At 39.4% G+C, this 25623-nt stretch overlaps 2 protein-coding genes across 3 annotated transcripts in view; both read left to right on the plus strand.

The window, feature by feature from the left end:
• Positions 1-15812, plus strand: part of TM9SF3 (transmembrane 9 superfamily member 3) — a 42889-nt gene extending 27077 nt beyond the window's left edge. Inside the window, exons 9-15 of one of the 2 annotated variants that reach the window (XM_006089988.3) lie at positions 1306-1436; positions 2862-3001; positions 5952-6020; positions 9055-9201; positions 9611-9694; positions 9821-9897; positions 12698-15812. In XM_006089988.3, coding sequence (XP_006090050.1) covers positions 1306-1436; positions 2862-3001; positions 5952-6020; positions 9055-9201; positions 9611-9694; positions 9821-9897; positions 12698-12765 — 716 coding nt within the window. In that variant the 3' untranslated portion in view covers positions 12766-15812. The remainder of the gene's footprint in view (positions 1-1305; positions 1437-2861; positions 3002-5951; positions 6021-9054; positions 9202-9610; positions 9695-9820; positions 9898-12697) is intronic. The other variant, XM_023754879.1, reaches the window with a different exon arrangement.
• Positions 15813-21701: 5889 nt separating this feature from the next.
• Positions 21702-25623, plus strand: part of TLL2 (tolloid like 2) — a 94717-nt gene continuing 90795 nt past the window's right edge. Inside the window, exon 1 of the mRNA XM_006089989.3 lies at positions 21702-21882. Within this exon, the coding sequence (XP_006090051.1) occupies positions 21702-21882 (181 nt within the window). The remainder of the gene's footprint in view (positions 21883-25623) is intronic.

Consider the following 25623-nt stretch of genomic DNA (forward strand, 5'->3'; position numbering starts at 1 on the left):
TTCTGACTGTTGGAAGGAAAGAGAGATAGAGTTGAATATGGAAGTTATTAATTCTTGCCTGAATCTGAGAAGATAATGGAAAGTACAGGAAAAGAGAGTGCCAGGAAACACTTGGAATTTAATCGGAGAAATAATACATAACATTAATTAGTTGCTACCCTTTTGGTGTTGTTCAAATGGTGGGTATTTGGAAAGGAGGGGTTCTTGAAACTTCACTGAGAAAGAAATTAAATAAAGGAGAAAGTTCAGAGTCAAGGAGTTTTTCTTGAGAAATGTAAAGATTTGGGTAGTACCTCTATGAGACAGATATTTAAAAAGAGCTTTATATAGAAAAAGAAAACAAAAATTAGGTTATTGTTTGTATTTTCTATAGTGTTTTCTGTTTGGGTCACTATTGCTTATGATTGTGGGGCTGAACGATAACAGTGAGCCAGTGTAAACCTTTCCAGTTTGCCCCTAAGCAGCATGAAGATGCCTCCACGGCAGTGTGCTTGCTTGTGCCCTCTGCTGTGTTACAGAAAGGTAGCTCAGGGTGCTTTCACTGAATGGGATTTAAAAATTTTATTGCTTAGTTTAAAAATGACTTCCCTTTGTTGTTTAAATAATAGGTGCTCACCGCATAGAATTTTGGCAATACAAAGAAGTGCAAAGAAATAATAAAACTTATGCATCTATAGTTTAATTGCCGAGAGAGCTCATGAAACACATTCCATTGTTTTTTTCCTTTTAAAACATGGAAATACATTTAAATATATATTTATAATTATAATGAGAGCTAAGAGTAAATTTAGGGACTGTTTAACCTAGGGTGTTTTTATTTTTATTTTTTTAAAGCAGTGCAACCCTCTTTCCCAATGAAGCTTCCCTGAAACCCCAATGTGTAAAACTTTAAAATTGAACTTATTCTGGTTGAAGCAGGGCTTGGTGACCTGGGCTCTTTTTTTCACCAGTGAATCTATTGGCACCTACAAAAAGCTCCAGAACTCCAAGCAACAGTTTGAAAACACCCTTCTAAGCCAACTTATATCCCAGAACGATTGAGTGGCTTACCAAAGTTCACAGCAGATCAGTAGCAGAATCAAGACAAAACATAAGAATATTTTACTAGATCATTGCTCTTTTCCAGTACACCCTCTTCAAAAACTGCATTTCCATTAGGTGCACTTGAATAGCCAGACTGGTCTTTACTAGCTATTGTTTTGAAATAGTTATTAGGAAGTCAAATTAGGAACTAAATAATCAGCTCTTAACTATTAATATATAATGTCTATCTCTCTGATTTTCATAGTTTCCCTTCTCTTCCAGGAAGGAGATGGATAAAGCAGATGTTTATTGGGGCATTCCTTATCCCAGCTATGGTGTGTGGTACTGCCTTCTTCATCAATTTTATAGCCATTTATTACCATGCTTCAAGAGCCATTCCTTTTGGAACAATGGTAAGTTGCTTGAGTCATACTTTTAAACTGAAAAAGTATAAGCATTTTAATATGAGGCCTGCAATCTCTCCAAAGTACTTATTTTTTTAAAAAAAATATATATTTTTATTGATTTCAGAGATGAAGGGAGAGGGGGAGAGAGATAGAAACATCAACGATGAGAGAGAATCATTGATCGGCTGCCTTCTGCAAGCCTCCCACTGGGAATTGAGCCTGCAACCCCACCATGTGGTGCCCTTGTCTGGAATTGAACCCGGGACCTTTCAGGCCGCAGGCTGACGCTCTATCCACTGAGCCAAACCGGATAGGGCTCCAAAGTGCTTCTTAATGAGTTTTAATAGTTACAGCCAGTCTTTACTCAGTCCTAGAAAGTTAGGTGAAGAAAGTTCTTGTTAGTCTCCACACAGTTCTTGTTATTTTAAAAATACAGTTGCCCTTTTTTTTCTTGATTCTTTGAGCCAGTAAAGTGAAAGTCTGTCACCCTAGCAGGGTGGCTCATTTGGTTGGAGCATCATCCTGTACACCAAAAGGTTGCAGGTTCGATTCCTGATCGAGGCACATACCTGGTTTGCAGGTTCGATCTCAGATTGGGGAGCAACCGATTGATGTTTCCTTCTCTCATCAATAAAAATATATATTTGGGTGAGGATTTAAAAAACAAGTGAAAGTCTATCTCTTAAGTATGATAGAGAGGACACAGTAATTTTTTTAAGAGATGGGTGGAACTGGTGAATATATTTCAGAGAAAGAATAACATATCAAGAAACATGGATGTTTTAAACAATAGGTGAGTCTAATGGTAGGAAGCGAAGCTTCTTCATAACTTTTTTGTTTTCAGGAACTGTACTGTTTTTAGAACCTCATTAAGCATTTATATTAATATATTACCAATATTAAAATCTTTTCACATATTCTTACCTGTAGTCAGACTTTGAAATTTTTTGAATTATTTAAATACATTAAAACACAGATATATTGGTGCTTTACAGAGTCAGCCACTATGGAAAATAGTATGGAGGTTCCTTAAGAAATTAAAAATAGAACTATCATATGATCCAGCAATTTCACTTCTGGGTATTTATCCCAAGAAAAAGAAAATAGAATAAGTTTTTAATTTCAAATCCAGTGTTTCTTCTATTATAGCACCAAAGTGGCCTAAGAAACAGAATGAAAGTTACTTATTAGCATGTCAAAGATATCTGATAAAGTTAGGCTTCTTATAGGTATTTTTTTTTTGTTTTTTTAAATTTTGTTTTATTGCTTAAAGTATTACAAAGAGTATTACATATATCTCCTTCCCCTAAACATTGAACCTAAACATTTTCTTTTGTGATCAAGTTGTGTTTAAATTTTTGTATCCTTTTAATTTATTTTTATTAATGTTATCGTTCTGAGTAATCACATACATTTTAACTTAATTTACAGGTGGCCGTTTGTTGCATCTGCTTTTTTGTTATTCTTCCTCTAAATCTTGTTGGTACAATACTTGGCCGAAATCTGTCAGGTCAGCCCAACTTTCCTTGTCGTGTCAATGCTGTGCCTCGTCCCATACCGGAGAAAAAATGGTAAAGAAAATGCTAAATCTTATGTGACTGTTTCTCACAGTATGGAAGTTGTTAAGGCTGTTATATGTATGCAGCTTTTGAAATTGGATTGTTTTATAAGAATGACTATCTTAAGTTTTGACTTAATTTGTCTTTTTACATTTTCCTTTAACCTATTTGTTAGAAGTAGTAATACATTTTATCCTTATTTCAGTTTCTGAATATTGGTGCCATTTACAGATAAGTCAAATGCTTTGATAAGTATACTGTGTGTAAGGATGGGTGAGAATTAAAGCTGCAACAGTTGTATAACTGCAGTCTACAGGCCTAATTTGACTTTCTGCTGTTTTTATTATAATAAGTCTTGTTGGAATATGCCTGTTCGTTCACATATTGTCCCTGATTGCTTTTACAATGCAGCATTAGAGTTGAGAAAGTTATATCAGAGACCATATCACTTGCAAAACCTGAGGTATTTACTATCTGAACCTTTACAGAAAAAGTTTGCCAATGCCTCATCATTTGATTTTCCTTTGTGGTTATTTATTATTCTAAACAATACTGGTAAACACTTAGAGCCAGATATATCCTACCAAATGAGAGATGAATTAGGGTTGAGACCGATTGTAGTTTACTGACTTGCGGTCTTTATCTTCATTTCTGGGATACATAGAATCTCTCAAATACATTCTGTCACATTGTATGCACAAGCTATGTTCTTGAGGCCCTCCTATAATTCAAAATTAATCCTGACAAAAGATGACAAGTATTTTTGTTTAACAGATGAAGAGACCTTCAATTGCAACAGAGTAAACATAGTTTACAGTTTAATAGACCAATCAGCCTTCAAAATATGATTCTTGATGATTTTTAATTTGAGATGATTTGTACTTTTTCAAATTTTAGACATAAAATGAGATGCCACTAATATCTTTATATTTCTAATTCTTGTAATTATAATGTGAACTCAACATTTATATATTTTTCCTCTTAAAATTAGTAAGCTGAATATTATATATAATTAATATAATATTAAATTTAATATTTATTAAATTGATTTATTCTGTTCAGCATTCTTTTTTCCCTAATTTTTACTTACTATAAAAATAGGAGAGTGTTAACTGTACATTTATTACATTCCCCAGCTCATAAGATTTGCTGTATAGAAGACTACATATTCATAATAAGGTTATATATTGAACCCTCTGTTCCTATTCCCCACATTATAAATGTAACATATTCAGGTACTTATACAATGTTTTGTAGACTTGGAGGAATGTAGACATTTATAGAAAGAAAGGCTGAATAAAAGAGCTTCTATAGTTTAAAGGAGAGTCATCTGTGCTAGTCTTAGTAATTATCCTTGTTCTTTTTAGATTAGGCTTATGAGAATTTTATAGTCTTTTTTAACTCAGCTATATTTTAAAGATTTGATTGTTAAGGCTCGTTGATATCTTGATGTTCACCTATTACTGAGGAAGTTTTTCTAAGATTGGTCTTAAGAGAAGTTTCTAGTCTGTTTTATAACTCAACTATATTTTTCAAATTTGATTGTTGAGGCCCATTGATATCCTGATGTTCACCTTTTACTGGGGATGATAAGTTTAAAGGAAAAGCATAGTCAAAATCAAAACGGTTCTCTAGGTCACTAGGGCTAATGAAGGAGAGGAAGGACAACACAGGACCTTGTCAACCATGGATTAAATTTGGGTGTAGGAAGGCTTGTGTGTATTTTCTTTTGCTTTATGTAGACACATGAAAACCAAAATCTGAAGACTAGATTTGGCTCTCACTGTATAATCTTGGGCAGATTTTTGTTTTGTTTTGTTTTTTGTTAAACCTCACCTGAGGATTTTTTTTAAAAATTGATTTTTAGAAAGAATGGAAGGGAGGGAGGGGGAGAAAGAGAGGGTGGGCGGGGCACATCAATGTGAGAGAGACACATCCATTGGTTGCCTCCTACACGTGCCCCCTCGGGAACAAACCTGCAACCCAGATACATGACCTTGACCAGGGATTGAACCTGATACCCTTTGGTCCAAGGGCCGATGCCCTACCACTGAGCTACACTGGCCAGGGCTGGGAAAATCATTTTTAACCTCTATAGGTCTTGACTTTCTATAAAATGAGGAAAGAAGACTAAATTAAATGATTTTTAAGTTTTTCCAGCTCTCAAATTCTTTTATTTTCCTCTGTTTTTTAGTTTGTTCATTCCAGAGATATTAGTTTAGTACCATTTATGTGCCAAGTACTGCTGGGCACTGGGAATACCTAGCTGAATAGCTTCTGCCTGCCAGAGTTTATGGTCCAGTGAGGTATGATACGTATGTCATTAGACAGGCACAGTGTAGTGTGGTAACTGCTGTGGGGGGTTATATTCAAAGGATAGTGGAAGGACTCTCCTCTTCCTGGGAGACTTAGAGAAGGTGTTACAGGGACACTTAAGCTAATATTTGCAGGGAAGTGTGAGACAAGATAAGGCATTCCAGGTAGAGAATTACCAATTGCAAATAGTAAAATGTTTTTTGAGTGAATAAATGAGGTTTGAAATTTAATTTTTTCATTCTTTGTCTCCATTATAATGCAGAACTCATAATGTCTTCATGGTATAATTCATAGCAAAAGGAATTACTATACCAATGAAAGACTGAGCAAAGAAATGGCAAGGCCACAGTTTGGGAAACATTATTGAGATAGGGATCTTAAGACTTAGAGTTGTTTCACTGGCAAGAAGTTGTGTTTCCTAAATTCTTATCTCAGCCTTTAGTGATGGAAAGAATTTTGACTCTGTTCTAGAACTAATTTGAAGTCCCACCTCTCTGTTGTACCTCTTTGTATTTTAATTTTTCTTTTACTGATTTGTTTCTATCATTTAGATTTTTAAGTATCAAGTATCTTTCTGTTACCAGGTTTTATATAATACAACATAAAATCATGCTAGAACTTTAATGTTAATTTTAATATTTTCCAGGTTTATGGAGCCTGCAGTTATTGTTTGCTTGGGAGGAATTTTACCTTTTGGCTCAATCTTCATTGAAATGTAAGTTTTGACAATGTATTTATGCTTTGAGGGATTTAATTGTAATTAGACAATTTAGGAGTTAGGGTAGGATGGGAAAGCATCAGAGTTAGTCTGTTAATTCCATGGCTTCCAGAAAGGGGTCTATGTATCTATCTAAAAGTAGTTTTCTGCTCTGTTCTGAAATATTCAGATGAAGTTTATACTTATTTTACATTATATTCTAGACCTCTCATTCTATAAGAAATCTTAGAAATCAAAGCATGCATGCTAGAGAATGCTAGACCAGCTTTTGGTCATAAGCACAATTTAAGGAATTACTGGTGTTTAATGTATTTTTAAAATATTTCTGGGTGTCCAGAGAACTAGGTAAACCATTAACTACCAGTCAGACTATCCTGACATCTTTGGAGGCATAGTCATTCCTAGTTTTCTTCCATAGAGACCTGCAGGAGTGCTAGGAAATATGTGTGTGTTCTCGGGGGCGGGGGGGGGGGGGAGCGGGGGGGGGGAGAGGTATGCCACCTTGTGCCCAGTTACCATGCTTCACAACTGCATGCTTGGTTACCATTGCAAAATGTAAGCCTTTCTTTTCTCCGCCTGTGTTCCAGTGTTTCTTGATGCGAATGTGCTGGCATTTTAGGCAAGGCAGTGCTATGTATGACACTTTCTCAAGAACTACAGTCCTACACCTCTGGCCCCTGCCCATGAAATGCCAGTCATTGTAACTGCTCAAAATTCCTTTACACGTTTCCTGTTAGCTGCACCACTGCTGATTCTCTCCTGTACAGGGGATGCCTCCTTAACAAACATGATTGGATCTGATAATTGGTTAATTGATAAAGTTGCCTCATGTAAGGGAATTATAAAGAAAGATACATACATAACATTTTATTTTAACTTAAAACAACTAAAGGTACATTCTTCACTGAATTTTTTAAAAAAATGTTTAAATCCAAAGTCTTTTCTTTGATTTGTATCTAGTTGGTGTTTCTGTCATTTTTCCTTTGACCTTCATAATACATCTTGTGTATTTTCCAGCCTTTTTAAAGTGTAGGAAGAACAACATAAAGACCTGTCTGAAGCATTCTAAGTGCAGAATCCTAGATTTGAAATTTGTCCCCCAATCTTCTATAGTCATCTCACCCACACTTAATTTTATAACTTTTTTTTAGCAACTCACCGTATTGAATTTTTCCAAAGCATTTAAAATAATTTTTAGAAATCACACATCCTTTGTGCTCTTACATTTATTGGCTTATGTGACATTAACTAATTGTCTAATTACACTAACAAGTACAACTGACATAGATTTGGGCTCACATACCAGCTGTGGCTTTTAGTCAGTACCTTGAAGAGGGATTGGATTGGTATGTGTGTCACTTTAGCTAGTGGTTTAATACAGCTGGTTCAGGAACTTCTGTCCTTTACATCTGATACTGCTTTGTGTCCTCACCCTGACTTGACCGCCGACTGTTTTTTCCCTCCTATCCCCATCCTCAGTTCCTTCTGGCTCACATCTCTTCCTGCTTTCTCAGGTACTTTGTTCCATTAGCTAGCCTTTCGCTGTACCTTTAACCTCTGTTTTGACCTCCTGCACGCCGTGCCATTCTGCCCTTGGTGGTCAAAGTGATCTTTTTAAGGTATCAGTCTGATCATGTCACTTCTTTGCTAAAGACTCTTGTTTTCATTGAGGTAACTCCAAATTCCATAACAAGGCCAATAAGGATCTTCATGATATAGGATCTGGCCCTGTTCACGTTCATCTCTTAGCTTTCACCCCTTTAGTTGAAGTTCTATCCACATTGATCTTTGAGTTTTTCAAAATACAGTGAATTTTCTCATTTGTGAACCTTTGCCTTTGCTGTTTCTATACATGGAACAGTCTTTTTGCTCCCCCGACCCCCTTTCTCTCACGTTCCATCCTACACATGCCTTAGCTGATTCTTCTCGTTTACTCTCGCCCCTCTGGTGCATTGACAGAGCATGTGTCACAGTGCATCACGATGGCCCCTTCCCTGGTGTCCCTCTGAACAGTACTCTCCCTGAGGGGGAGGCTGTGTTGTCTTCGTAGTTCTGTTCTCACTGCTTCCCTGAAATAGGGTGAGGGTCTGTAAGTATCCTGAGAGAGTGAATGATGAACAAATGAATTAATACAAGAGAACAAGAAAAAGAAAAGAGACTAGAAGATACCCCTTCTAACTGAATGAAGACTGGGGTAATGGAATTAGAATGAAGGGTCTTTTTCTTAGTGTAAAACCTTTTTCTTTTTTACAATGTGTGATTCCTTTCATGTAAATAGAAAACCCGGGTAAAATTATACTATCATGTTTAGGGTTGTAGGCTTAGGTGGCAAAGTGGGTATTGCCCAGGGTAAAGGTGGAGGTCATTACAAAGGCATAAAGGTGAGTTTCTGGGGTGGTGACAGTGTTCTATCTTCATTTCAGATCTTAGTGGGATCCTAATACCCTTTCTCCTACTGTCCTCTGAAGATAGCATAAAGCTTCTTTAGTCTTTCTTGTCCTAGTTTCTCCCCTCACCCCTAATTTTATATACATTATTATTCTATCAAACCTAGTTTTTAGCTTAATAGGATATTTTATAAAATACAACATACATTTCTTTAGTAATGTTGCATTTAGAAAAAAAAAATGAAAGAGTGAGGGAATTGACTTTTTTACAAATACGAATTTTTAGCTTTTGTTTTTTCCCCACATTTTACTCCTTTAAGCTTCTAATTCATTGTTTGATTTGACATAAATGGCCCACTACCAAATTTTTCCTTTTTAAAAAAAAATCTTTATTGTTGAAAATATTACATATGTTTCCTTTTTCCCCCATTGACCTCTACAAAATTGTTCTTGAAAGATTACACAGGAATATTTTGGAGAGAATTTGAGAGTATTTAATAGATGAGAAAAGGTAAGGGAAATTGTTGGAAGTTTTTGAAAGAAAAATATTGACATTAAAGTGAGAACTAAGATGAGAGACTTAGCAAGAGCAGGGTAAGCGTTAAAATAAAGACTAGAAAACTGTCTTTCTGCCTTTTACTCAGGTATTTCATCTTCACATCCTTCTGGGCATATAAGATCTACTATGTCTATGGCTTCATGATGCTGGTGCTGGTCATCCTGTGCATCGTGACTGTCTGTGTGACCATTGTGTGCACATACTTCCTGCTGAATGCGGAGGACTATAGGTGGTGAGTACTTACTTTTGGGAAGAACCTTTGGGGACCATAATGTTTTAAAATAAGATTTCATTTGAAGTATGTTGAGTGAAGTAAAAGATCTGAATAAAAATCTTGCTACTTAAGATAGTATAGGGAATTTTCCAGTTATAAAAATGATATAGATAAAGATGATGAAGATTTTCTGTTATAGTGTCAGTCATTTTTTTTTTGTATTAATGAGGGTCACTGTTAGAAATATTTTTACAAAATGCTTGATGTGGAAGAAGCTTTATGAGAAGCTTCATTTATTTAAATGTGAAGTACATCATTTGTTTTTAAATATACAAAATTTTAAAGGATTTTAAAAATGAAATGATTTGCTTTTTAAAATCCTCATTTCAGTGCCATTCATTCTAAAGAGCTATGTTTTCCCCTCTAGGCAATGGACAAGTTTTCTCTCTGCTGCATCAACTGCAATCTATGTTTACATGTATTCCTTTTACTACTATTTTTTCAAAACAAAGTAAGTTGAGACATTTTCTCATTTGTATTTAGGAAACAGAACTAGTCATTTAAATACTAGCATTTAAGGCCTTACATTGAGAATGAAAATGGATGTACTATATATATTTATTTTGTCTTATTTCAGGATGTATGGCTTATTTCAAACATCATTTTACTTTGGATATATGGCGGTATTTAGCACAGCCTTGGGGATAATGTGTGGTAAGTTCGAAAATCTTGGAATATCATGAGTAAATCTTTGAGTGTTTCAGAATCAGAAAAATATAGTAATGGGAAATTAAGAAATTACATTTTGTTTGATCAGGAACATCAAAATAAGAGTCTGGTTGACTTTTTTTTAAGTTCCGCCTTTAGTAATAGAATAAGGCAGATGTAATCATCTTGTTAAAAGCTAGGTTCTAGTATGACATTTGTGGGCCCCTTTGGGTACTAGGATTGCTTTTTTCCTTTACCAGAAGAATCTTTTCTCCATATTGGTGGGTGTTAGAGGTGGATGTTGGAGGTACAAACTTCCAGAGTCCTGGGGGTGTAATGTACAGCATGGTGACTATGATTAATAATACTGTATTATATTTTTGAAAGCTGCAAAGACATTAGATCCTAGAAGTTCTCAGAAAAATAATTTGTAACCATATGGTGGTGGATGTTAAATAGAATTATTGTGATAATCATTTCACAGTATATACATATAACAGATCACTGTTGCACAACTGAAACTAATGTTTTGTATCAATTAAAAAAAAGAATATGTTCATTCACATATACCATGTATATCATCATGTGTGCACAAACACTGTACGAATGACATCTGTTGTCAAGTAGTAAAACTCATTTCCACAGACAATAAGGGAAGACATTTCTCTATATTATAATCACATATTTATTTAGCTGTTGTGATAACCTTTCTTTGTGATAATTTATTAGTTAACCAACTTTGGAGGGAAGATGAATAGGAACTGAAGGTTAAAACTAGATTTGGGAACATCCTGATGTATTTTTTAGGCAATCAGAAGGTTCCTTTAGTACTATTGGTCATCCTTTCTTCAGAATATTGCTCATAGAATTCCTCTTTATTTCATCTGAGGTCTTTCTTGATTACCACCACCATTCAGTAAGGTATAGAATAATGGGATTATGCAGAAAATTTCATTTTTTTTTCTTGACTTGATGTATGATCTTTGACTTAGAGAGATAATATCTTGACATTTACAAATAAAATGGAATGAATTTAGGTAAAATTTTTTAGTACTTTTCCTGTTGAAATTTCATCTTGTTGCTTGAAAATCTTGGCACATTTACAGTTGCCTCTTGTGCTGGCAGTGTCCCAATATTTATTCTTTGGTGGGTGTATATGCCTTCAGTTTTGGGGGCAGAGGGGAAACAAGTCAGGCTGAAACTTACTCAGATGTCATCATGATACAGAATTATATTCATCAGGTTATGTATCAGCAATTGAAAGAAAAATATTGTTGATTTTTTTAATGTAGGAAAAGGAAGCAAGTATGTTAAGGTGGGAAATAGATTGTTATAATGTATATTTTGAGCATAGAATAGCATTTTAGTTTTAAAGAAATTAAGTTTAAAAGTATATCTCTAGCCCAGTTGGTGTGGCTCAGTGGTTGAGCATTGACCTATGAACTGGAGGTCACAGTTCAATTCCCGGTCAGGGTTCATGCCTGGGTTTCGGGCTCGATCCCAGGTGAGGGGTGTGTAGGAAGCAGCCAATCAGTGATTCTCATCATTGATGTCTCTAGCTCTCTCCCCTTTCCCTTCTTCTCTGAAATCAATAAAAATATATTTTATACAATAAAAATAAAGTATATCTCTATATTATCCACAAGACATTTACTTTCCTAGAGAGCATATTCACTATCCTCTTCTTATAAAGTCATCTGTATCATAAAAGGCTTGTGGTCGTGACGCCATAAGGCCGGAACAACCAAACAACCGGTCGCCAGGAGGCGCATGGAGCACCTCTCTCGGGCCGGGACTGGCGCAGGGCGGGTCTGGGTCTCCTGTGATTTCGCGTGCTGGGCCTCTAGTATTGTTATAAGCTTATTCTTGAGGTACTTCCGTAAGATTAGGAAAAATGATTCTCTAGTTTGGTACTGTTTTGTTTTGAAGCATATCTCCTCTCAAAGGGAAAAAGTGTTTTATAAGTCTGGAAAATTAGATTTGATTATTGAACTAGTGTTATGCGAGTTAATTTTTTTTTTTTATTGATTTTAGAGAGGAAGGGAGAGAGAGAAAGAGAGATAGAAACATCAGTGATGAGAGAGAATTACTGATTGGCTGCCTCCTGCACGTCCCCCACTGTGAGGGATCAAGCCCACAACCCGGGCATGTGCCCTTGGCTGGAATCGAAACTGGGACCCTTTAGTCCGCAGGCCGACGCTCTACCCACTGAGGAAAACTGGCTAGGATTATTATGCAAGTTAAATTTTTGATTCTAGTTAAAATTTTACAAAACCGAAAATTTTTTTCTTACTTGTAAGGACTTGTATTATATAACTATTTCAAAATGAATTATCAGTATTTTAACTTGTAATGTAATTAATTCATATTAAAAATGTCTGTTCATTGAAAAATAATTAGAAATAAGTTTGCTTTGTTTTGTTGAGGTTTTTTTGAATTTTTAATATTTAATTGTGGGACATTTTCAAATATACACAAAAATAGGGGCCATTTATTTATCTATAGTGAGTTCCCATATACCTAACACACCTAACATCAATAATTATAATCTCATGGCCCATTTTGTCTTTTCATTTAACAAATTGTTACTTAATTCTAAAAATATATCAGGTCAAACTTGGTGTATGGAAGTAACAGGTGATTTGCAAAACAAATGATACAATTTTAATAAGTTCAAAGAGAATACTAATATAAAGACATTATCTTGATAAAAAAGAACTCTCCAGAGCAGAGGGCATTTAGTGTTTCTAAATGATGGATATTGCTCTGTATGAATTTGTTTCAAAACCTTATTTTATCTTTACAGGAGCAATTGGTTACATGGGAACAAGTGCCTTTGTCCGAAAAATCTATACTAATGTGAAAATTGACTAGAGACCCAAGAAAACCTGGAACTTTGGATCAATTTCTCTTTCACAAGTGTGGAACTTGCACAGCAAAAAAAGCGCAAGAAGAGATTTGGGCGTTAACACTGGGTACTTTGTGGGTCTATCTTTCAAGGATCGCGTAAAGTAACATCTATTTCCATTGATCCTAGGTTCTTACTGACTGCTTTCTCCAACTGTTCACAGCAAATGCTTGGATTTTATGCAGTAGGCATTACTACAGTACATGGCTAATCTTCCCAAAAACTAGCTCATTAAAGATGAAATAGACCAGCTCTCTTCAGTGAAGAGGACAAATAGTTTATTTAAAAGCATTTGTTCCAATAAAATGACTAGAGGGAAACTTGGATGCTAAAATTACATGAATAGAAATCTTCCTAGCACTTAGTGTTTCCATGTTATTGAAAAATGATGTTCCAGAAATATTATTATTTTCTCTTATTTTTTCTGCTATCACCAACCTATTGTGGGACATTTTTATATATTGAACCTGGGTTCTTTTTTGAGCATTTTTCTCCCCCAATTCAACTGCATCTTTTTTCTAAAAGAAAGAATTAAAAATATTAAATCCTGCATGTAATATATCTGCTGTCATCTTAGTTGGACCAGCTTCCCATGTATTTATCTCAAAACCATCCAGTTACATCTTAATTCCATCCAAAGAAGATACAGTCTGAAGATAAAGGTGTACTCTCTACAATGCAATTTACTGTACAGTTAGAAAGCAAAGTGTTAAATGGAGAACATATTTGTTTTATTAAACATTTTGAGATTTAGATAAACTACATTTTAACTAAATGTCCTAAGTGATTATCTTTTCTCCCCCCTCTCACCCCCCAAGTTAGTCTTACATCTTTTTTGGGTTTGAATGAAGGTTTTGCATAAGAAATTATTAAAAACAAGGGGGGTGGGTAATAAATGTATATAACATTAAATAATGTAATGTAGGTGTAGATTCCCAAATGCATTTGGTTGTACAGATTGATTACGGAGTACTTTTTTCTGATGCTGATTGGTGTAGAAATGTGTGAATTTGGGTAGCTTTTTACATCTTGCCTACCATTGCATGAAACACTGGGGTTTCTTCAAAATGTGTGTGTGTCTTCTTTTGGGAAGGGGGGGATTGTTTTCTTCTGTTTCTTTTCTGAGACTCCTACACAAACTAAATTTGTAATTTAGAAACCTTTAATTTTGTTAATCTTGTCTGGGGCACTTAAGTAACATCTAAAGCATTACTGCTTTAGAATGTTAAAATAAAATTTCCTGACCAAATTGTTTTGTGAAATTAGATGTGTTTGCAATTTGAAGCTATCTTTTTAAAAGGCAATATTATTGAATGCAGTTTTTAAATAAACTGTAAATTATGCTTTTTTTAATACAGGGAACTCACACTTTAAAATCCCCAAACCTGCTTACATCTAGATTATCCAGTACAGTCAGAAGTGAATGATAAGCCCTTTGAATGAAATTGTGGCACAAAGTCTGTTCAGGTTGGTGTACCCTGTAAAGGGGGTGGGGGGTAAAAGTGGTTAGGTTACTATTGGATGAGCAAATAAAGATTACAGTTTTCTAAGAGAAGTGATTTTAATTTTGAATACATCTTTCTGGAACTATCCATAATGTGAAGTTTTCCTAGAACCATTGAGTTTCTAGTTTAATAGTTTGCTATGCAAATGACCACCTAAAATAATTCTGTATCTTGGTATTTTTAGAAGAGTCAGAACAGCTATATTTAAACCTTATTGTGAAACTCATGCCATTCATAGTTATGTAAGATGTTTTCATTACAAAATATGTTTATCAATTAGTAAACTGCATCCTATCATGTGGTATGTAACGACTATAAAGGGTAAACAATTTGATAAATTACCACTCAAGTGTGGCTGACAGAAATTTGATCAGAAGTTATAGGTAAATCCTCTTCATACCAAAATGTTATATTAAATGTAATACACTGGTTCTTCCATTTTCTCTTCCTTTTTACTTACCTTTAGGATCTTATAAGAAAAATGAAAATTCAGTATATAGTGGCTTATATTTCTAACTAACAGTATATAGTCTGATGGAGTGCAAATTGGACAGCAAACTTTTGTTATAATAAAATGAAATTTATTTTTTCATGAGTTGCAGGTGAGATGTAGGGTTTTTAAAGAGTGAGTGGGTTAGCTGCTTTCAGGTACACCAGTTCTTTCTATTAAATTGAGCTCTGTTTGAAATCTTTTGGAATCTTCCGTGGAAAACATTTTTCTAATTTCCATGTATATTAAGAGGTCCATTAAAATGAATATAAATCACCTTGAAAAGTCCTTTAGAAATTGTGTACTGATTTATGACTTCATAGAGGGGCTGGATGTGGTGTGTCTTGAAGAAGATGTAATTCACAAATGGTTTAGCTCCCTAGCTCTCAGCTGTAGACTAGTAAAATAAAATAATATTTAAATAATTAAAGGATGGGGTTTTCCCACTTCATTAATGCTACATATCTGTCCCATTTGTTAATGTTATTTGCTCAACTCCCCAACTTATGCTTTGAACACAACCAAAAACTAAAGATTAACTTTCCCCTTGTATCTGTAAGCATATTTCTCCTAAAATTTAGATACATTAGTAATTGACACACACACACACACACACACACACACACATATCCTTGTACAAGAGGGGGATAAAGGTGGAAATGAAAAGGCTGGAGGGATAGTGAAGCATTCTTTAGTAGGTCATGTTTGGGCTCCTAGATTGTACTGGGTTTGCCTATAAATCAAGCCCCATACTCTTATAATTCATTATTCTGTGGAGATAGCTGAATGGGAATGGTGTATTTACCTAGTGAATGGTATGCTTGGGTGTTTTCCATTGAGAGTGGATGGACCTCTTTATAAAGGTGGTTGCTGCAAATTCCAGTTCTTCCAAAAGCCACTTTATTTAGGGTTTATCCACAAATTGTATTCATTTTGGTAAAGCTTTTGTTTCTTAAATATGTACTATCCACATTATGCCAAATGTCTTGCAAATAAATGTTATTTTAAAATTCCTGAATTTTTACAAATGTAAAAAAGAAAAAATGTATTAATGTAATTTGTTCAGGAAAAGCTACATACCGAAGGGCTTCTATTTATGAAGTCTGGGAAAGAAAAGCCTGTTTGTAATCTATACACTGTAGTTCCATCTGGGTTTTAAGTTTAGATTTTAGAGTGTCTTAGTGCTTTATTCTCTTGAGTTATTGGAACACATAATAAATAGGAGTAGTTATGTATGAAAACACAAGTATTTATTAATGTTTTATATCTTCATAAAAATTTTAATTATGAAGCTATATTTTAGCAATCAAGATGTTAAATAGATAAGTGACAATTTTAAAAGATCGGAAGTGTATGCAGAAAGACTAGACTAGATTTAGAGGTACAGTAGATCAGAAAGTAAGCATACAGCTGCAGAAATTTTATATGATTTAAATTCAGTATGAGGAATGATTAGTTCCTCTTGTGAGTATTTTCTAAAAGCTATCTGATTTGACATTCTTATTGGAGCTGTAGACAGAAGAGTGCAAAGACAAAAGTAAAAAATTAAGTTATTTCACTGTGCTAGGAAATGGAAATGAACTGTTTTGAAAGCCACTGATACTGAAGTATTGGTGAACTAAGATTGCTAATACTTGACTGATAAAGCAGCATTCTGTGTGTTTAGCCCAATTCATCAGTTTAGGTCATTTGAAAGTTTTAAATGTTATAAGAGCTTAAGGCAAGGAAGCAATGACACAGAATTCTATTTGAAAGCCAACAGAGCGTGCTTGGAAAAGCAGTCCCACTCGGGCTTTTCAGCTCTTTCAGATCTGAATCTATAAATCCCCACAGAGCACAGATAATCGGTGACAGAGTTGGAAGGAAACAGTTATTGCTTGGTGATTACTTCCATTTTGTACACACCCTTGGTTTGTGTAGGCCATATTCCAACTGGCTTTTTAGTAATAGAAATCCAGTATATAATGTATCAAATACATTTGAGGTTCTAATCTAGTCTGTTGAACTGAAGTTGGATTTTTAAAAGTAATAAAAAGTTAAATGTACTTCCCTTGGAGCCTTTATTTCTTTCCTTTTTGAAACAGGTGAACCAAGAATAAGGGATGACCCATGATTAATGGCACACATATGAAGAGATTACTGATAGCTTCCTGCAATTCTATAAAGCAGGGTTCAGCAAACTTTTTCTGTAAAGGGCCAAATAGGAACTACTTGAGGCTTTGAGAACCACAATGCGGTCTCTGCTGTGACTGACTGTTGTACCCGCAGTAGACAGTACATAAACTGATGAGGATGGATGTGTTCCAAAATAATGACAGAAACAGCCAGGGGGCCATCATTTGCTGACACCCGACATGAAGGATTTAAGATTTTATTCCGCCCAACTTTTGTATTTTGGAAGAAAAAAAAAGTGCAGAAAGTTGAAAGAATGTTACAATGAATGAGGGTTGTCTTTTTAAAAAATGATTTTTATTTTATGATCATGTTTTGACATTTTTTCCATACAAGCTCTGACTCCTATACAGAAACCCCACACTCCCCCATGCCTGTCATTCTCCTGTTTGATAATACATTGCATTTGTCTGAAACTTCTTTTTACAAAGGAGTTTCAGATAATGATTCCTTACAACCATCCTGTGGAGCTGATGGGGTAGACACCTACATTTTATGGAAGCCGTGAAAGGGTCTCTTATTTTTAGCCCAGAAGTTATCAGGATTAGGTTACTATTGCTGTAACCATAGAATGGATGCCACCTCTCCAGCTTGTGGAACAGATAACGTGTAGAATTCACACTGAAAATGAGTGTTCTATATTGATGGAAGGGATTCTCTTTATTGTACTACATCAAAATCAGTGGTTAATTTCTCCTGATGTGTTTGTTCTTTTATTCTAAAAATTATATTTTTTAAAATACATTTTTACTGATTTCAGAGAGGAAGAAAGAGCAAGAGTTAGAAACACCAATAATGTGAGAGAACTATTGATTGGCTGCCTCCTGCACACCCCTACTGGGGATGCAACCCAGGCATGTGCCCTGACTGAGAACTGAACCAGTGACCTCCTGGTTCATAGTTTGACGCTCAACCACTGAGCCATGCCGGCTGGTCTATACTTTTTTTCATCTCCAGTCTTAACTAGTTATTTAAATTGTTGTCAACTCTGGTTTTTTTCTCCCGCTGATTTTATTAGCTACCTCAGTCAAAACCTGTACTTGATAATTCCTAGTGCCAAATAGTTTAAGTTGGTACAAATTTGGATTACTTTTGATCTCTTTAGTGAACAGTTTTCATCTGGTTGGAAAACAAGGGGAATAAGGGATCTGTTATTCAGCCAGCTTCTAGATTTCAACGTGATAACTTTTATTAAATGCTTAATTTACAGTTTAACATTAGAAAAGGCGGGGGGGGGGGGGAAATAAGCCTTTGGATATGTGGAGTCCATCAATGGTAATGTAGTCTACACATGTATTTATAATTATTTAAAATTTAAAAAAATGGAGGAGGTGGTTGTAGGGAGAAGTTGATGTAACTTACTTTACCTGGCCAATGTTATGGTTATTCTTAGTGGTTCAATCTAAGCCACTAAGATTATGGGATTTAACCTTGAAGATCATTGAAGGGAATGAAGGGTCTAGAGCAGTGGTTCTCAACCTTCCTAATGCCGTGACCCTTTATATAGTTCCTTATGTTGTGATCCCAAACCATAAAATTATTTTCGTTGCTACTTCATAACTGTAATTTTGCTACTGTTATGAATCGTAATGTAAATATCTGATATGCAGGATGTATTTTCATTGTTACAAATTGAACATAATTAAAGCATAGTGATTAATCACAAAAACTATGTAATTATATATGTGTTTTCCAATGGTCTTAGGCGACCCCTGTGAAAGGGTCGTTCGACCCCCAAAGGGGTCGCGACCCACAGGTTGAGAACTGCTGGTCTAGAGAGTGATACAATGGAAATTGGTTCCCAGTTGGAGTTGTCAGACAGTCTGCTGCAGGTTATATGCCAGTAGGGTCGGACAGACATAAATAGGTAAATGCTATAAGTGTGGTAGCTGCTTTAATAGGTGTTGGCATGATAATGCAAGCTGTGTGGTCATCAAGTTGTCCCCAGCAGAGAGATGCAAAGCAGCAAGGTCTTATTAAGATCACTGCAAGGTGTTTAATGCAATAAGGTGGCAAGAGCCAAGGCTGGAGTAGGGAAAGGAAGGCCTGATGTTTAATGGAGGGCCTGGTGTGCCACCCTGAGGAGCTCAGATAAAGGCTTTACACAGCTGTTAAACACTTAACTAAAATATTTTTCATTACTGCCTCCGAAGAACTCAAAAGTACCTTCTCAGTGGTCAGTAATGTGAGCTAAGGAATGAGACAGCAGATGAGTACCCATCTCTTCTGGAGCCTCTGTTCCCTGCCTTGGAGGAGATGATGATGTGTAGTGGCCTAGAAAGCAAAATGAGGAGAAGGTGGCCTATGTGCAGTAGTAGTTCAGGAAGTCAGAACGTGGTAGACATGGAGGGCTTTGAGCTGCTGACAAGAGAAATGGGCCACTCTGGGTATAGGGTATAGATGGAATGAGTTGGGTGGACAGACATCTGACTAAACGGGGAAAAGCTTACTGGTATAGCCACTTGCAGATATTCTGCACAATTATGAGCAATGGGGGAGGAAGCCCACAAATATGAACTTACTAATGGAACAGAGTTAGGCATTTTTAGGTCATGAAGCCTTTTATTTTAAACCTACCTCTAGTTTTTTTCATGGGGTTTAAATGAAAGAAAAATGTATTTTAAACATACAAAATGGTGAGTGAAATCAGGAACTATAGAAATGAAAAAGATACTAATCATCCCTTTTCAACTGTTCCTATCTAACCTATGATCCAAGTATTTTGTAGATGTTGGTTGATAGCAAAAGGAGCATCTAAACAGGGCTTCTGACATAACCCTGCAGCTTGGTCATCCAGTAGCACCACTGTCTTCAAAGTTTTTGGACAAAGTGCTGGTGCAAAGACCTGGCAACTACTTACCAGGTGGGGATTAGAGGCAATAAAAGCTTGCAACCTCAGTGCTTGTACAAGAGGTCTCCTGGACTGCCTATTTTCCAGAGGATTCCCTGCTAATAAAGCCAGTTGGCTGTTTGCCTAGTGCCATCTGGAGACCGGAAGTGTCACAAGTTTGTTCGGCCTTTTAGATGTTGACTGTGGACTTGCCTACTGACAGGTGGTGACCTTCACTGGGTTGAAGGCAGAAAACTATGGCGTTGGGTTTGACTCCTTCCAGCCTTGTTCAACCCCCTCCCACACCTATTGCCCGTTTAATGGCCACTTGGTCTTTCCTGCCATTTGGTGGCATCCGTTCCGCCCACATTCCTTCCACCTGTCAGTTCCTAGCCAGATCCTGCCCAATCTAGCTCCATCCCGTATGTGCATATTTGATGAAAACTGATAGGATGACGCAGGGTCACTTGTATTTCTTCCTAAGGGCCAGGACAAAATATCCCATAGCACCCTCCCAGTGGTTAGCTTAACCCTTCACTGGTTTGAAGGACTTGTTATCCTAGTTATTAGAGGAGAAGGCAGATGATCATAATACAGGAAACTTGGGAGTCCTGTGTAAAGCCAAGCTTTGGGCTCCCTGTCGACTATTTTGTCATCAGAGGCTGCGAAGCCATGTGAAAACACAAAAGGGAAATTCAGTCTATTTTTTCTGCTTACAGTTTAAATGAAAAAAGATTGTTCTGGGCGTGATGCTGAAAATCTGTACACATTTGGTGTGTTTTACTTCTTGATTAGGGCAGTTTTGCTTGCATAAAAGGTCTTTGAAAAGCCTCATGGTAATAATACTTTTTATGTCTATAAATCAAAATAGCTGTTCTGACAATTTTTACATTTAGGGGACAACATAGGAGTGGGTTTCAAATATCTCTTGATTATTCTAAATTATTTGGGCATATGTTTTTAATTGACAAAAAATAAAATAAAATAACCAGACTTTAGAAATTGGTCATTTTTATTCCATCCAGTTAATGCTGAATGGCTTATTTAATAAAGCATGTCTGTAATTTAACACAAATAGCACCGTACAGCTGTTCATTTGTCAATCATTTTGTCTGTAAGAAGCATTTTAGACTGTTTTAATAAAGGATAGGGTCACTTAGAGGGGAAATCGGTCATTTTAAATTATTCTTCCCAAGGCACTAGGTTATGTGGGTGCTGCAAAAAGCACCCCTTCATGGTGAGTTGGAAATCCTCTATTTTTTTCTGCACTGAAAGCGACTAGACTCAGTCACTAGAGAGAAGACTGACTTCATCCCTGCAGAGGAACGACGGTCTGAGAGCAGTTGGTAGGGAAGCGGACAGTTCTGGCCACTGCTGCATGCCTTTGCCCACGTGTGCACTGGGGAGTTGTAAAGTGAGTTATGCGAATCAAACAAGGCGGAAAGTCCAGCCTTGATCTTCAGGAGCAGCGTTCTCCGGTGGGAGCACCGGGGACCAGGGTCCTTGCCTTCAGCATCTTCCTCCGAAGTTGCGGAGGTGCCGGGAAGAGGAGGGGCTTCGCCTCGGGCGTCCGAGTGATTGGCTGCCCGGGGCCCCTGGCGAGGGCTGTGTGGTCCAGCCCGGGCGGAGAGGGGCGGAGCGGCCACTGTTCAACCACAGCCACCACCGCCACAGTCGCCAGCCGCCGCAGCCTCGGCCGCTGGGCAAGTCTCTCCGAGCGGCGGCTTCTTGGATCCCCGACGAGGACTGGGGCGCCACGTTCTGTTCACTCCGCGCCGAGCCATGCTGGGCGCGCGCGCGTAACCACCGAGCCTGGCAGCCCCGACCCGACCCGGTACCGTTCCTCGCCTCAGCCCAGCTTTCCGCGCACGCGACTCCCTCGGTCTCTGCCGGTCCCTCGCGACCATGCCCCGGGCGGCTGCTCTCGGGGCCCTTGGGCCACTGCTGCTGCTGCTGCTGCCGCCGCTGCCCCGCGACGCCGAGGGCCTTGGGGGGCGCTCGGACGCAGCCTCGGACTACTCCGCGCTGGAGGGCGAGGAGGGCGCGGAGCAGCAGCTGGAACATTACCACGACCCGTGCAAAGCCGGTAGGTGCCGCAGGCAGCGGGCAAGTCCAGCAGAAGTTTGCCTTTGAAATGCAGATGAGGCGGTGGGCAAGCCTGCACTGCCGTCTGTGGGGCGGGTCTGCCCTCCCCTCCCCTCCCCGAGGTCCCCCGGGCTCCCCTGGAAAACAATGCCCCAGAGGAATGGCTGCAGTGCCACTCGGACCGGGACGTCCGGGCCCCTGGTTTGCGGTGCGCTCGGCGTGGCGGCCGCGGGAGCGTTTCCGAAGCGAATCGGGGAATGAGGGCGGGTGCCTGAGGCCGACTGGGCGCGGGGCTGGGGCGGGCGCCCGGGCCGCCTGACAGCCAGGTGGTCAGCACGGGCCACCGCCGGACGCGCGGGGCTGGAGCGGAGCTGGAGCGGAGCGGCGGGGCTGGGTGCGGCGTTCCCGGGCTCAGATGCCGCCGCTGGCTCCGATTTCACCGCATTTGTAAGTTTCGCGCAAAGTTTTCCTACATCTTGCGGTTAGTCCTGGGAAGAGAAGGTTTAGACACCGAAAAGCTTCGCCGCAGGCAGAGGACCGGGGTGGCGGAGGGAGAATGTGCCTGACTCCAGTTGCCGCACACTCCCCTGTGGCCGCGCAGTGTGGCCCCGCCTGGGGGTCGCCCCGCGCGCGGGAAGAGATGGAAGCCGGCAGGTGCCGTAATCCCGGCAGGAAGCGGCGCCCCGGGGCGCACCGATCCTGCTGGCGCAGACCGCGGCTGGGGCCAGGCAGCTCCCGCTTCCCACGAGCCACCCACCGGCTCGTGTGTCCTGCGGGGCGCGGCTTTCAAGCTAGACTAGTTGCAAGGACAGTCCCAGAAGCGCCCAAGCACATTTTCCAAAGAACCTATGGATCCGAGGCAATTCCCAGCTGGGACAGCGTGGTATTCCACGTTCCCGGCAGAGGATGGTCTCAGAGGCCCAGAATAGGGGTGTTTCCCTCTAGCCATGGCCTGGCCTTTTCACGTGGCGGCCTGCAGAAATGACTCAATACTATTGACTAGAGGAAAGATGCTATCTTCACCCGCAGAAGGGCAGGTGCCATGGGCCAGTGGCCCAATTCTTCACTCCCTGAAGACGTCGAGTAAACTCAGTTCTCTTATCTCTAAACTGGGGGCAGTAGCGCTGCCGGTGTGGCTCAGTGGTTGAACATCTATCCATGAGCCAAGAAGTCACAGGGTCTATTCCTGGTCAGGGTGCATGCTCGGGTTGTGGACTCGATCCCCAGTAGGGGGCGTGCAGGAGGCAGCCAATGAATCTCTCATTGCTGTTTCTCTCTATCCCTCTCCCTTTCTCTCTCTCTCTAGAAAAAAAAATCAATAAACTGGGAACAGTAATTATAGGAGGACTCAGATGATTTATGGGGAAATTCTCTGCAAGTGGAATAATGATGTTGGCCCTGTAATTATTTGTATTGCTACTACAGTGGTTATGGTCTGAGCTGGCGTAGGGCAGGTCAGAATAAGGTGAAATCTGGAAAAGATCAGGTTACTAGGAGGCTGGAGGACCTAGGGGGTTGTGAGACCTGAGAATCTTTTGAAAGTTGAAGATCAAACCAGGCTTAAGGGGCTTGCTCTTATCGTGTAGGAAGATTCCTCCAGAATACCCACCTATTGCTGTACCTTGCAAGGCTTCTGGGTGGAAAGGTGGGCAGAAGAGTTGGTTCCAGGGTAATTTGAGAGACTATCAACCGTTAGCATGGCCCTGGCTGAGGTATCTCAGTTCATCACAGGTCTCGGGAGCACTGTAGGAATGCTTGACTTGAGAAGAGGGAAACTGAGGCTGCAACAATGGGATTGGGGATAAAGAGGGTGGATCAACTTTCACCTGCACCGGTCAGATCCTTGACTTGAATGAGTGTGAGCTGGCGGCTGTAGGAGGCAGCGTGGGCAGCTGGGGTCTGGGCTGGGGAAGTGATCAACTTGTTGAGGAATGTATTGAGCACCTCTGTGATGCAGGGTGCTGCAAATCCAGGTGATAGAGGCATAGGTCTGTCTGTGAGAGCGCCCAGCTCCTGGTCTCTGCCTTGAGGAATAACCCTGAGGTAGGTTTGCCTGTTGGGCCTCATTTTTTTCTCCAGGAATTTCGGAGGAAATGCTGGATAACCCGGATGTGCATGCTTCACAGACAGATGGGATGGATGGGCAAGGCTGGAAAGTAGAGGATGGGTGGTTTTGTCAACTCCAGGCATCCTCCATAGCCATCTTTGATCCTCCCAAATGGTTGGCCTCTCCCTGGGCTATGCTGATGCTAAGAGTGGCCAGAAGAGGGCGACGGCGAGGGAGATCTGGGGAAAAGGCCACATCTCACTCTGCCTCTGGTTCTGGACATTCCCTGCTCTGGGGAACAGGCTTCTGGAAGACAACAGGCAGTTCACCAGGGCACATCATGAGAACACAGAGCGGGTGTTCACACGTACTTCTTGAATTCTTGTTGAAATACTATAGAGGAATTTGAATTTTTGTAATAAATGAACAATTCATTTCATGAAGTGTAGTTAGTTAGGGATTCTTGAATTCAGACCTGATAATTATTGGTAAACACGGTCTCAAAAATACGTGAAGGGTGAAGTTTATGGTATGTGAGTGATGACTCAATAAAGATTTTTTTTTTTTTAAGTAAGTGAAGATGAGGATGGGCCAGGGCAGTGTTGGGGGGAGGAAACACACAGACGTCCCAGCTCTGGCCTAGACTCACATTGGGGTGAGTAGTATCTGGAGAGGGGGGGCAGGAAAAGAAACACATTGGCCCCTTTTGGATTAGGGGCTGAGTAATAGCCAGAGCAACACCCCATTGACCTCTGACCCAGTCCTGGGGTAGATAAGCAGACTTGAAGGTTCCATTTGCATTTGGGGAACCTGAGCTTCTTGCCAAGACCTGCCTGACAGTGATGCTCCTTTGACTTCAGATGCCACATCAGTAATCAGAGCTCAAGTTCTGCAGACAGAAAAGTCCTCAGTGGTAGCCAAGGTAGGTCCCCACTCTGACATCAGCGGAACCCATTTTTCCTTCTTTCTTCTGCCCAGTCCTGTGTGTTGGGAGAGTGTCCTTTAATCCTCTGTCCAGCACAGTGAGAGGAGATGAGAGGAGGGATGGGACAGTAGCTGGACCACAGAGCCATCCACAGCAGCCCTGGATGTGCTGGCTCCGTGGATGTGCACGGTCCTGCCCCAGGTGCTGGGGATCTAAGTGCCAACCAGACCTCAGCCCTGTCCCTGGGAGCTTCCAGCTCAGGGCGTGGCATTTTCAGCAAGAAAATGCTCCTGATGGCAGCTGAGTGTAGACAGGTCAGCAGGTTGTCTCATTCAGCACCTCCTGTGGTCAGTTCTGGGCCTTCCGCTGATCACTGCTTTCAGTCATTTTCATGGAACTCCCTGTCTTGGGCCATGGTTGTTTGAGCACCTGGCTCCTCCTCACTCCATTTTTTTTGGACCCAAGCATTGGAGTCAGGCTGACTTAGGTTTCCTTCTTGGCTGTCACTTACCAGCTGCTAGACCTTGAACAATCCTTCATTCTTAAAGCCTCAGTTTCCTGTAACGTCGTTAATAGAAACTCCTATTTCGCAGGCTTGTTGTTCTATGAAAGGCACTTGATACGGAGCTAAACACTCAATAAATATGTAAAAAGTGTGCAGGTTAGATTGAATTCTGTGCACAGTACCACTTTCTATTCCTGTGAGAGAGCCCAGGGGCTAAATGGGCGAACTCCGGAGGCAAACTGCCCAGGTTCACATCCTGCTGTGC

Source organism: Myotis lucifugus, unplaced genomic scaffold (assembly GCF_000147115.1).
Source record: "Myotis lucifugus unplaced genomic scaffold, Myoluc2.0 scaffold_66, whole genome shotgun sequence".
NCBI classification, from domain to species: domain Eukaryota; kingdom Metazoa; phylum Chordata; class Mammalia; order Chiroptera; family Vespertilionidae; genus Myotis; species Myotis lucifugus.